This window comes from Staurois parvus, unplaced genomic scaffold (assembly GCF_062004578.1).
Source record: "Staurois parvus isolate SC_StPar_1 unplaced genomic scaffold, SC_StPar_1.0 ptg001254l, whole genome shotgun sequence".
Lineage (NCBI taxonomy): Eukaryota > Metazoa > Chordata > Amphibia > Anura > Ranidae > Staurois > Staurois parvus.
In genome coordinates, this window is record NW_028319050.1 from 369,032 (window position 1) to 381,310 (window position 12,279).

The window sequence follows — 12,279 nt, forward strand, 5'->3', positions numbered from 1 at the left end:
GGATCATTTCTGTCCCCAGCAGGCTGAAACAAATGTGAGGTTGGTGTTGCTCAGGACGGGGCTGATGGGGTCACTTCAGTTACAGTTTCGGGTGGTAAACATAAAGCAGTAGATGGCAGTGCTTGTCATGTCATTGCACTAATGCTCCGAGTTTAGGCAACAAGCTTTGTGAGCTGACAGCTCTTATGTCTAGGGATCACTTGGACCTTCTTGTAATTACAGAGACGTGGTTCAAGGATTCAGATGACTGGGAACTATACCAGGGTATACACTATACAGGAAAGACAGAGAAGGGGGGAGGAGAGGTGGAGTTGTCATATATGTCAGAAATAGCATAAGGAGAACATTAATTCAAACAACAAATGAAATACTGGAAACCCTCTGGGTCTGCCTTCCAACCAGAGAGGGATCTTCCCTTAGAATTGGTGTCATATACAGACCCCCAGGACAGACTGAAGATTAGGATGACTTCTTGATTGATGAGATAACTCAAATGGCAATGAAGGGGGAGGTTTTCATTTTGGGTGACGTCACCACGCCTGACATTAACTGGAAATCTCAAACTGCTATTACAAGCAGGAGCAGGGATGGAATGGAAGCACTGAATGGGGCTCTCTAAAACAGTAAAAAGTCCAACCCAAGGCGATCATATTCTAGACCTAGTACTGACAAATGGGGATCAACTGTCTAATATATAACTCATGCCGGAATGTAATAACTGAGTGGGATCTCACCACATACTCAGATGCTGGAAGATGCCGCTCAGTATATTGTTCATGTTAAAAGTTTGTGGTTGAACACTCTGTAGGTTTGGATGTTCGATTGCGAACCAAACAGGGGGGTGTTCAGTCCATCACTATTCACTATCCTTTCCATGACTTTCCTCCCATAGGGCAACATAATCTCAAATCTCTATGCTCCTTTCTGGAGAGCTGGGACCAAGCTTTAACCAGTCCATCACAATGATCATCTTGTCTATTGTTTCTAGAATGTAATGCTTTCAGGGCCAATGTACCGGCAAATAAATACAAATCTTTAACTGCTTCCAAGCACTTTGGAAAGGTCAATGATTTTAAAATCGCTTTCCTATATTGTTTATCCACCCTGTGCATATCTTGTTCTATCCCTGAACTCTTGTGCCTGGGGCCTCCCTGCCCACTCTGTGCTGTGTGGTTACACTTCGAGTGAATACCCCCAATTGTGGAGAACCCCCTCCCCCTTACTTCTTATACCTACTCCTTGACTAAGGTCTTTCCTCTTTCTCCTTCTTCTATTCCTCCCCCCTCCCCTCCCCCATGCTCCCATTTATTGCGAGTGATCCACCAATATCAACTTGGTGCTTATGTGCAAAAAATGAACAATGTGACTGGATTGAAGTTCCTTCAGTCTGAAGTTCCATGACAGTGAGTGGGCTTTTATATCTTGTTGTGGTCATGTGCTTTATGGACTCCTAGTAATATGGGTGATGTCCAAGCCATGCATAGTTGGCATTGATGGTCCCTGTAAATCCATATCTATGGACATTTGTGCATTATTAACTAGTTGCCGACCGCAGATAGCCGAATGACGGCTGCACTGCGGCCGGCCAGTTCTGAGTGGACATCATATGACGTCCTCCCAGAACGCGCTCTCCTGTGCGCCCCAGGGGGCGCGCACCCGGCAATCTCCGTGATCACTGTGTCTGTAGGACACAGCTGATCACGTGATGTGGTAAAAGGCCAATCACAGCGGCCTTTTACCATGTGATCAGCAGTGTCCAATGACACGCTGATCAGAGGGAAATGCAAGTGCCGGTTCTCGGCTTCACTTTCCTCACGCTGTCAGATCGTGAGGAAAGTACTGCCGAGAACCAGCAGTTGTCAGAGCGGGGATCGGCACCGATCATCAGGGCACTGATGATCAGTGCCCTGATGATCGGTGCCCAGCAGTGCCACCCGCAAGTTCCGCCCACCTGTGCCAAGCAGTGCGCCCACTAGCTCCGCCCACCTGTGCCCAGCAGTGCACCCACCTGTGCCCAGCAGTGCACCCACCTGTGCCCAGCAGTGCCACCTACCTGTGCCACTCTGCAGTGCCACCTACCTGTGCCCAGAAGTGCCACCTACCTGTGCCCAGCAGTGCCACCCACCTGTGCCCACCAGTGCCACCCACCTGTGCCCACCCACCAGTGCAGCCCAGCAGTGCTGCCAGTCAGTGCCACCAGTCAGTGCCCAGGGGTTGTGCCAGTCAGTGCCACCAGTCAGTGCCCAGCAGTGATGCCAGTCAGTGCCGTCTATCAGTACCCATCATCAGTGTCACCTATCAGTGCCGCCTATCAGTGCTGTCTATCAGTGCCGCCTATCCATGCCACCTCATTAGTACTGCCTATCAGTGCCCTTTAGTGCTGCCTATCAGTGCCGCCTATCAGTGCCCATCAGTGCTGCCTCATCAACGCACATCAGTGAAGGAGAAAAAATACCTGTTTGAAAAATTTTATAATAGAAACAAAGAAACTTTTTTTTTTTTTTCAAATTTTTTGCACTTTTTTTATTTATAGCGCAAAAAGTAAAGCGCCCAGTGGCGATTAAATACCACCAAAAGAAAGCTCTATTTGTGAGAAAAAAATGATCAAAATTTCATATGGGTACAATGTTGCATGACCGCACAATTGTCAATCAAAGTGCGACAGTGCTGAAAGCTGAAAATTGGCCTGGTAAATAAGGGGGTATAAGTGCCCGGTAGGCAAGTGGTTAATTACAGGCTAAACCCACCTGGAGACCTGGGGACACTGTACAGGTTCTATATGTAGTCTCGGGGTCCCTGTAGAAGTCCATGTGTGGACATTTCTACCTATGATAAATGACAGGCTAAACCCACCTGGAGACTTTCTCCACACCTGGAGTGTGCTGAGTTCTTGGAGAACGTCTACACAGTGTTTCCAGATTGGCTTTATCACCCCAACGAGCTCGCTCCAGTTCATGGATGTCATCATTATGTTTGGAGGATCTCACCAGTCAGGAGCCTTTCCTGTCATCCTACATGTTCCCTTCTGAGGATTGTTCTATCCTTCCAAACAAATGTATGAAATCATGGATGAGTCCTCCTTCTATGTGATCTAGAAGATCTTCAATCACAATGTCTTTATGGATGAAGTGGATGGCCCAGTTTATATATTATTTATTGCTTTACAGCTTTATTCCCTCCAGGATTCATTCTTTATTTATAGAACCATTCAAGGAAGTGTTCTTACTTTGAGAGATCTCCACCACCATTCCTCTGTGACCATTACATCCTTGTCATTTATGTCTAACATCTTCATTATCAGTGGATTGATAGATATTCTTATACTTTAGGATGTATATTTGCATTTTCTTCAACAAAAAGATACATTTCGGAGGTATCTGTTTCATTGGGTTTACCTTTTGTTTTTAAGTTGTGTTCTGTGTCTTTAAGACTTTTCTTTAACAAAGATATTTTATTACATAAACAATTGGTTGCAAAAGATCTAGATTTATTTTTCTTACTTTTTAAAAAAATTGTTGATCTTCTGTGGTAGCCCTCAAAGGTAGATATTATACAGGAATGGCTATTATGAGACATTTTCAGGGCTGCAGTTCCTCTGAACTCCACAAGGTGGTGATCTCATGTAAACCCAGACAGGAAGTCTCTATGGAATACAGACAAGAAGTGATGTCAGGTACAGACAGGAAGTGATGTCAGGTACAGACAGGAAGTGATCTGAACAAAGACAGGACATTTCATGTGGCTCAAAGAAGAGTAGACATTGGTGGAAGTGGCAGCAGAGGAGGTAATAAGATTTCCTATTTCCACCCAGTACCCCCCATCATGTCTGTCCTCTTCCTCCATAGCCACATCCATCCTCTTCCTCCATAGTCACGTCCGTCCTCTTCCTCCGTAGTCACGTCCGTCCTCTTCCTCCGTAGTCACGTCCGTCCTCTTCCTCCATAGTCACGTCCGTCCTCTTCCACCATAGTCACGTCCGTCCTCTTTCTCCATAGTCACGTCCGTCCTCTTCCTCCATAGTCACGTCCGTCCTCTTCCTCCATAGTCACGTCCGTCCTCTTCCTCCATAGTCACTGTGACATCTTTTATCTCCAGCAGATGATGATACACACATATATAGCGTGGGAACCCAGATGAACCCCTTCAGGGGCAGAACATTCCCCCACTTCCGGGGCCGGAACATTCTCTTCATTGTGGAGATAAATTCTAGTAATATGGTCCTCTAAACAAACAGCACTGACAATAAATAGACAAGACAAGGACCATCCTGACCATACATGGCCTACAAAGGGCAATGATGACACTACACAGGCAGCCAATGGGCAATCATTACACTATGCAGCCAACACAATGATGGAGTGCCGGGGTCAGGAGTATGGAGCATAGAGCCCCTTACATTGCTGCTCAGGAGGAAGGAAACATTCCAAATGAATGAAGAGTAATCACCACTGAATTGCTATGTTCCCTCTTTTATACATTGTGGAGGGTCTGGTTTGAATATGTCCAAATAAAGGTGATTTATTTTTTTGGATGTGCAGCCAAACAGATTTTTCTTCTCTACCCGGAACAAAACATTTCCCAGCCGGCCATGAAGAATATGTTCGATCATTGGTGTCAGAAGGAGGAAAATACTGAGGGGTCTGAGGGATGAAGGGGAGCTGAGAGGACTCTCAGGGGGTACTAAGGATGAGAGACTTTGGGGCCCCTGAGGGTGTAGAGTAGATGGTGAAATCTGGGTTGATAGGGTTGGCAGGTAGTATGTCTCTGAGGGAAGAGAAGGTTGTAGGGCTCAGGGGGACTCTGAGGTAGGGAGGGGGGCTCTTGGTCTCTGGTTGTCCTCCCACCTGCACTTATTTTCCAGACCTTCTTACAGAACTCCAGCCAGGAAAGGAAGGCAACCTTCACCTTCTTATCATCTGACCGGTCAAATAACATTTTCCAAGATACCAAGTGGAATGAAGAAGGGAAGTCTTTCCCCCCTTGGTGGGCACTTATTCTTAGAGGAGGTTTGTTGGTGCATTATCAACTAAAAGGTAGTCAGGGGCTCAGTGCTGAACATCTTCAGGAGACACTCCAATACCTCCCATGACACAGGCTCTGGCAGTGCCCGGTGCTGGAATTCAGAGCCCCAGGAACCCACCACCACTCTGTACAATGTTCTGTGTACTACAGTATACTTGCCAATGATGAAAACAAGACCCTACCCCCTGCCATCCTCCTCCTACCCATACTGGGCTACCATTGGAGGAAGGAGACCAGACCCCTCCCTCACAGCTCTCTACTCCACCAGCACCATCCTATTCTATCCAATCCCTTCTCATACTGCAGAGAGTGACAGTGACATCACTCCTGTCAGTTAGAAAGCTGTCAGAGATTGGAGCCTTGCAGCCGGAGTTCTGGCAATTATCCTGATTAGCCAGTAAATCCAGCCAATAGTCAGCAAGTTCCCCTTCCTGGACACCACGATGACCCGACATTGACCTCACAGCACTGCCTCAGAGGAAACAAGTCATAGGAAGGATCGTATTTATCATTCCTTGTCAGCAGATCTAAAACTCATCAAAACCAGTTCAGAGACCAAACAAACCCAACAGAGAAAATGGGATTTCTGATCTTGCAGGACAAGAGGGTCTCAGGACCTCCAAAGTGTAACAAATACTAAACAGTCCCGACTAAACATCTTCCCATGGGGGGAGTAGTTCTTCAATGTCCAGCAACCCTCCTATTCCCCCCTCACATCCACATCCTATTATTGTGTGACCAATACCATCCAAATCATTCTTACTTTCATTTCCCAAAGTTATCCGTCTACAAGGAGACCTGTATAGATCACATGATGGCACCAATGAGGATGGAGGAGGACCGGAGTCACATGACTGAGAAGATACTAAACCTCACCCTGGAGATCATCTACCTGCTGACCGGAGAGGTGAGGAGGATTCTGGGAGGTCACATGACATCACTCTGATCTGTATTAAAAAAACACAGACCTGACCGGAGAGGTGAGGAGGATTCTGGGAGGTCACATGACATCACTCTTATCTCTATTAATAAAACAGACCTGACCGGAGAGGTGAGGAGGATTCTGGGAGGTCACATGACATCACTCTTATCGCTATTAATAAAACACAGACCTGACCGGAGAAGTGAGGAGGATTCTGGGAGGTCACATGACATCACTCTTATCTCTATTAATAAAACACAGACCTGACCGGAGAGGAGGATTCTGGGAGGTCACATGACATCACTCTTATCTCTATTAATAAAACACAGACCTGACCGGAGAGGTGAGGAGGATTCTGGGAGGTCACATGACATCACTGTCATCTCTATTAATAAAACACAGACCTGACCGGAGAGGTGAGGAGGATTCTGGGAGTCTAACATTATATTCCTATTGGTTCCTCAATACAGAGATTTCCTCTTCTGAAGTCAGGTGATCATATGACCATCACATTGCCTCCATGTGACTCCCTAAAACCCGAGAAACACAACATGCAGAAGATTCTAGAAGTCACCAAGAAGATGATGGAGCTGCTGACAGGAGAGGTGAGTGGTGCCGGGAATTCTGGGACATTCTCCAGTAACAGACAAGGGATGTGTCTGGATGGTGACTGTATCATTGTGTGTGTCAGGTTCCTATAAGGTGTCAGGGTGTCACTGTCTATTTCTCCATGGAGGAGTGGGAGTATTTAGAAGGACACAAGGATCTCTACAAGGACGTCATGATGGACAATCAGCCGCCCCTCACATCACCGGGTAAGAGGAGACTTTATTGTAAAGGAGAGAGCAGTACGGAGGATCCACCTAGATCCCCCATCATCTGATAAACACATAGAAACAATGGATTCAGTCAGTGTGTGTGTTTCCTACAGATGGATCCAGTCATGGGAACCCACCAGAGAGATGTCCCCGTCCTCTGTATTCCCGGGATTCCACACAGGAAGGTCACACCATCCCTCACCATTACAAGGTTGGTGGGATGGAGCATCTAGAACATGGACTTGTAAAGATGATGTGTGGATGTTTATGTGACCTTACATTTTACAGATGATATTTTCTCTCATTTCCTTGATTTAGAGTGGAGATCCAATCGATATAGAATTTGAGGTGAAAGCAGAAGAAGAAGAGGCGTATGTGAGGGATGATCAGCAGTCTATGGAGGAGGATGGAATAACGGGGACATTTATAGAGGAGGACACTCCTACAGAGATCAGCACAGGTGGGTCATGAACACTAAATCCATTCCTCCACCCATACTGCTCACTGATTGGTCCAGAGTAGGGCGGGGACTGGGTGATATCAGTCTGTAATCCCCTGGTCACTTTCCTGAGCTGTGTTCCCCGTCCTGTATTCCTGGATTTCTCTCGGATAATCTTCCTTCTCTGTGCTGCAGACACAATTTATGTATCTAGACTGGATTTATGGAGGTTCTGGGGTTCAGCTGGCAGCAAAATGTTGATTTTTAGCATAGACATTACTAGACCTAGGCACCTGGGGTGTGTGATTTTGATCTTATTCCTCATGGTGGTGACATAGCAATTCTCCCAGTATTTGTTACCTGTGCCGGGTGGAGGGATATGTCTGTAGTGTCTCAGACCCAAGTCACTGAGTGCAGTCTCAGGAGATGGGAGGCAGCGGTGTGGGATCTCTGCAACTTGTCTACAGTAAACATTTAATCTTCCACTGATTACTGAATACAATATTATTAGTCCTGACCCCTACACTATATACTCTATGTTGTACATTACATCATTCTGATATTGTACAGTCCGAACTTTTGTATCCTGTATAATAAGTTGTACATTATATTGGCCTTACTTCTTTCAATCCCATTTCCTACCAGCTGGACATTTTATATCGGATGATGTGATTGGAGCACAGACTTTTACATGGTGATAATAATGTGATAACATCCTCCAACTTTGGACCCTTAAACAGAAAGTGATAATGAGGGAGGAGTCAATACCTCAATGATGGTGGTCTTCAGGATCAGTCCAGTCTTCATCTTGGTTGTTCTCCCCCCATCCTCAATCTCTGACCTCTGGTGGGGCTCAGCCCCGCTGTTCTTCATGACTAAATCATGGACTAAATAAGGAAGTGCAGTACTTCTTGTGTTGGGAAGATGGCGATGAGTGATAGAGGGGGTGGGGTCCCTTGTCCTATAATCCCCTCATCACTGTCCCTCCTATAAAAGACAGTTCTGGTTGTTTCCTCACTCTCTGACTAAGGTCCATGAATAAAGAAATGACCTGGTAGGAGATCAGAGGAGCCATTTCCTAGTTCCCTTGAGGGTGGAATTGTAAGCTCCTCAGAGACCAAGCTGCCTGATGTGGGCGGAGTCCTGGTTTGGGGGAACCAATCAGCTCCTGTCTAGTAATCCTCTTTGTCTTTGTATTTTAGTCCATGGCCGGGAGATGAGGAAAACCTCCGAGGATTGTCTCACTTTGTCTCCAGACTGGAAAGTAGAAGATGAGGACATCACACAGTATAGTCCAGGAGAAAACCCGGCTCCCTCCAATGTCCATCCGGCACCACCCAGTGTAGATGGACCATCGGATTCCTCGTATCCTGAGGAACCTCAGACTGTGCGGGAACGGGCCGGCCTTCCAACAGGGAAGAGCTTCTCCTGTACTGAGTGCGGGAAGGGTTTCCATTATAAATCCCATCTTAATTTGCATATAAAATCTCACACGGGGGAGAAGCCACATTCCTGTCCTGAGTGCGGGAAATGTTTTTCAGCTAGGTCCAGTCTGTACAAACATCTGAGATCTCACACAGGGGAGAAGCCATATTTATGTTCTGAATGTGGGAAATGTTTTTCAGATAAGTCTAACCTTTATCATCATAAGAGATTGCACATGGGGAAGAAGCTGTATGCCTGTTCTCAGTGTGGGAAATGTTTTATAGAAAAATCAAAACTTGTTGGACATCAGAAGTCTCATGCGGTTGAAAAGCCATATTCCTGTCCTGAGTGCGGGAAATCTTTTTCAAGGAAGGCTAATCTTTACACACATCAGAGATCTCATACAGGTGAAAAGCCACACTCCTGTTCTGAGTGTGGGAAAAGTTTTTCACATAAATTTAATCTTTACACACATCAGAGATTGCACACGGGGGAGAAGCCTTATTCCTGCCTTGAGTGCGGGAAATGTTTTTCAAGGAAGTCCCAACTTTACATACATCAGAGCTCTCACATGGGGGAAAAGCCGTATTCCTGCCCTGAATGCGGGAAATGTTTTTCACAAAAATACAGTCTTTACAAACATCAGAGATCTCACACAGGGGAAAAGCCATATTCCTGTTCTCAGTGCTGGAAACGTTTTTCACAGAAGTCCGATCTTTCCAGACATCAGAGATCTCACACTGGTGAAAAGCCGTATTCCTGTACTGTGTGCGGGAAATGTTTTACACAGAAGTCTAATCTTTACATACATCAGAGAACTCATACGGGGGAGAAACCGTATGCCTGTCCTGAGTGCGGGAAATGTTTTTCAGACAGGTCCAGTCTTTGTAAACATAAAAGATCTCACACGGGGGAGAAGCCACTTTCCTGTCCTGAGTGCGGGAAATGTTTTTCAGTGAAGTCCAGTCTGCACAAACATCAGAAATCTCACACAGGGGAGAAGCCATATTCCTGTCCTGAGTGAGGGAAATGTTCCTCACTGAAGTCCTGTCCTCCTGTACATCAGGGGTCCCACACAACCGTGGAGGTGTATTAGTGCCTTGAGTGCGGGAAATGTCTTCTAGATGAATGTTGCTGGACATCCCAGCTCTCGTGGGGAAGAAGCACACCCTGATATACACCTCAGATATACTCCATGGCTGATCTTCATCATGGAAGGAACAGTTCATTAGGAGATCAGAGGTCCCCAAAGATATGGATGAAGTGTGGGACCGGGTTGGCCATTGATGGCAGGAGAAGAAGTTTTCAATGTATTTTCCATCAATGGAAGACATTCCAGCAGCTCAGATGTGATCCTAATAACATTGGTTCCCCCATTCACACAGGAGGAATGGACATGAACTCTCACTGAGGGAATTGCTATACAAACATTCTATGAATAGACCCCCAAATGTCAGGAGACGTTTCTATAAAGACGGGAAGTATGGAGCAGAGAAATGAAGAGACCTCCCAGCAATGTTATTACCAGGCTGCAGCTAGGGGGAGCTCTAATGTCACCCCAGCAGAGGGATCCCATCTAGCCCACATTAACCCTCTCACTGCCAGAGCTGTTTCTGCATGATTTTGCACACATGGGAAAATGCAGATTTTGGTCCTGAAGATGAGATAAACCCCCAAACATCTATTCTGTGACATCAGAGGCCCTGGAGAATAAAATGGTGGTAGTTCCAGTTTTGTATTTCACATGATTAAGCTCAATGATTTATCAAGATTAAATTTCAGTAAATAAATACAATAAATGTAATATTAGAGAACACAAATGTAAGATTTTACTTTTTTTGTGGGGTAAAATGTAAAATATGAGGTTGTGCCGAGTAAATAGACACCCAACATGTCCATCCTTGGAATGGTGTGTGCTGATGAAATGATGGAAAATGTTGGCGCCCTAAACCCCCCCAAGGTGATCATTAACCCTTGTGCTGCCATGGATGGGTGTTGTACTGACCTATAGAACTGCTTCCAGCTGGCCAGGTCAGTACAACATATGTCCATGGCTTTCCCCTTCTGCTATAACCTCATGGTCTCCTGAGCTTCCAGCCACTCCACAGACCCTCTGCCTGTCCTCTAGGATGGCTCCCTGCACCTCTAACATCCCCCCTACAGCACCGATCCCCCCACGCAGCACCCATTGCTCGCCCACAGCACAGATCTACCTTTAGCTTCCCTGCTGCTGGCCTCTTCTCCTCTCCCCTCCCACCAGCTTCAGCTGCTGCAGGGGAGCCACAGGGAATCAAAATGTCTAAATATTTCCTCCTGCCGCTCAGACTCCCCCCTTGTCCTTAGACCTCTTACTGATCCTCTGAAGCACCTTCCCTGCAGTGCTGCTGGACGGCTTCCCCTCTACCCCCGCCCATGGCTGTAGCTGCTGCTGGAGTGGAAGATCAGTGTGGTGTTCAGGATGGAGAGTGGGGGGTGGGCATGTCATGTTTACCAGCCCCTTCCTGAATGAACACAATGAGTGATCAGTACCAATCCCTCATGTGGTCATTCATCACTGAAGCATAGTAAAGAGTGTTTTCTGTGCTTTAGTTTCATGAATGAATAGAAGCCTCTGTACAGTAGACTCCTATTTATTCATCTACAGTGCAGCTGAGGTTGCATTGAGGACTCTGAGGATTTCTTTAGTCCTCTGATATCTAACCACCCCCCTCCCCCACAAAAAAATAAATACAATAAAATTATAAAAACAAAATAATAAAAAAGTGGGGCGTCATCCTTACAGGGCACATTACAGCATAGGCCCATGTCAGGCCTTGTTCACCCGCATGTGTATACAGCGGTGCTCTGTGTATCCCTGTACAACCAGTCCCATTGATGCCAATTGGCACGCAGCGGCTGCACACACACAGCTGCTGATCTCAATCTGACATCCATGTGGATGCATGTCCCAGAAGTCACACTGTCTGCATTCAGGGCTGTACACCCTCATGGATGTCAGGGTGGGGGCAGCAGCTGTGTCCTCCATTCAGTCTCTGAATCCCCAATGACACCAATGGGACCGCACAGCACATCTGTCCATCACCGTGTGGGGAACCGAGGCCTGGCAGGGCGTACACTATAGGATTTCCTGTGTGAACGAGGCCTTAGTAGGACTATAGCAGGAATGTTGTACGTTGTGTTGTGTTTATGTCTCTAATAATGATTTTAGTGTATTTTTACGTTTTCCCAACTATTGCGGGTCTAATATATCTGTAGCACTTTTTATTATTCCACTGGTTCTATGCTTCCAGAAAATGTCTGGTTTGGGGGTCATTTACAAAGTCTGGAAATATTAAGTGAAAAATTATAAGCTTCAGATTTTTAGACTAAATTACACATTTACTGTTTTGCAAATATTTGATTTTCACCATTTCCCAAAAAGGCGCAATCTAAAATGTACAAAGATTTCTTATTGATTACCGCAGTTCAGTTTTAGATTTAGTGGGAAGTTAGCGGGAATTTTGTGAGTTTTGTTGTTTGTCTCGGCTAACAATGACTTTTATGTATTTTTTTAATGAAAATATATATATATATTTATTTACATTTGCACAAATATCACGGGACCTGAAAAATCACTAGCACCTTCTTGTATTCTACTGGTCCTAAGCTGTCAT

At 45.9% G+C, this 12,279-nt stretch overlaps 1 protein-coding gene across 1 annotated transcript; it reads left to right on the top strand.

The window, feature by feature from the left end:
• The first annotated feature begins 6,607 nt into the window (after nt 1–6,607).
• On the top strand, nt 6,608–10,446 carry LOC149437793 (uncharacterized). The gene is made up of 3 exons (XM_089660616.1): nt 6,608–6,616; nt 6,654–6,692; nt 8,535–10,446. Exons 1-3 carry the CDS (start codon nt 6,608–6,610, stop codon nt 9,648–9,650), a joined length of 1,164 nt encoding a protein of 387 aa, XP_089516742.1. The 3' UTR covers nt 9,651–10,446.
• The last annotated feature ends 1,833 nt before the right edge of the window (nt 10,447–12,279 follow it).

Bases quoted from the DNA above. Each gene is read 5' to 3' on its own strand.
- LOC149437793 (XM_089660616.1), top strand. The intron at 6,693-8,534 runs TTAGAAGGACAC...GTCCATCCGGCA, and splicing joins CCATGGAGGAGTGGGAGTAT to CCACCCAGTGTAGATGGACC.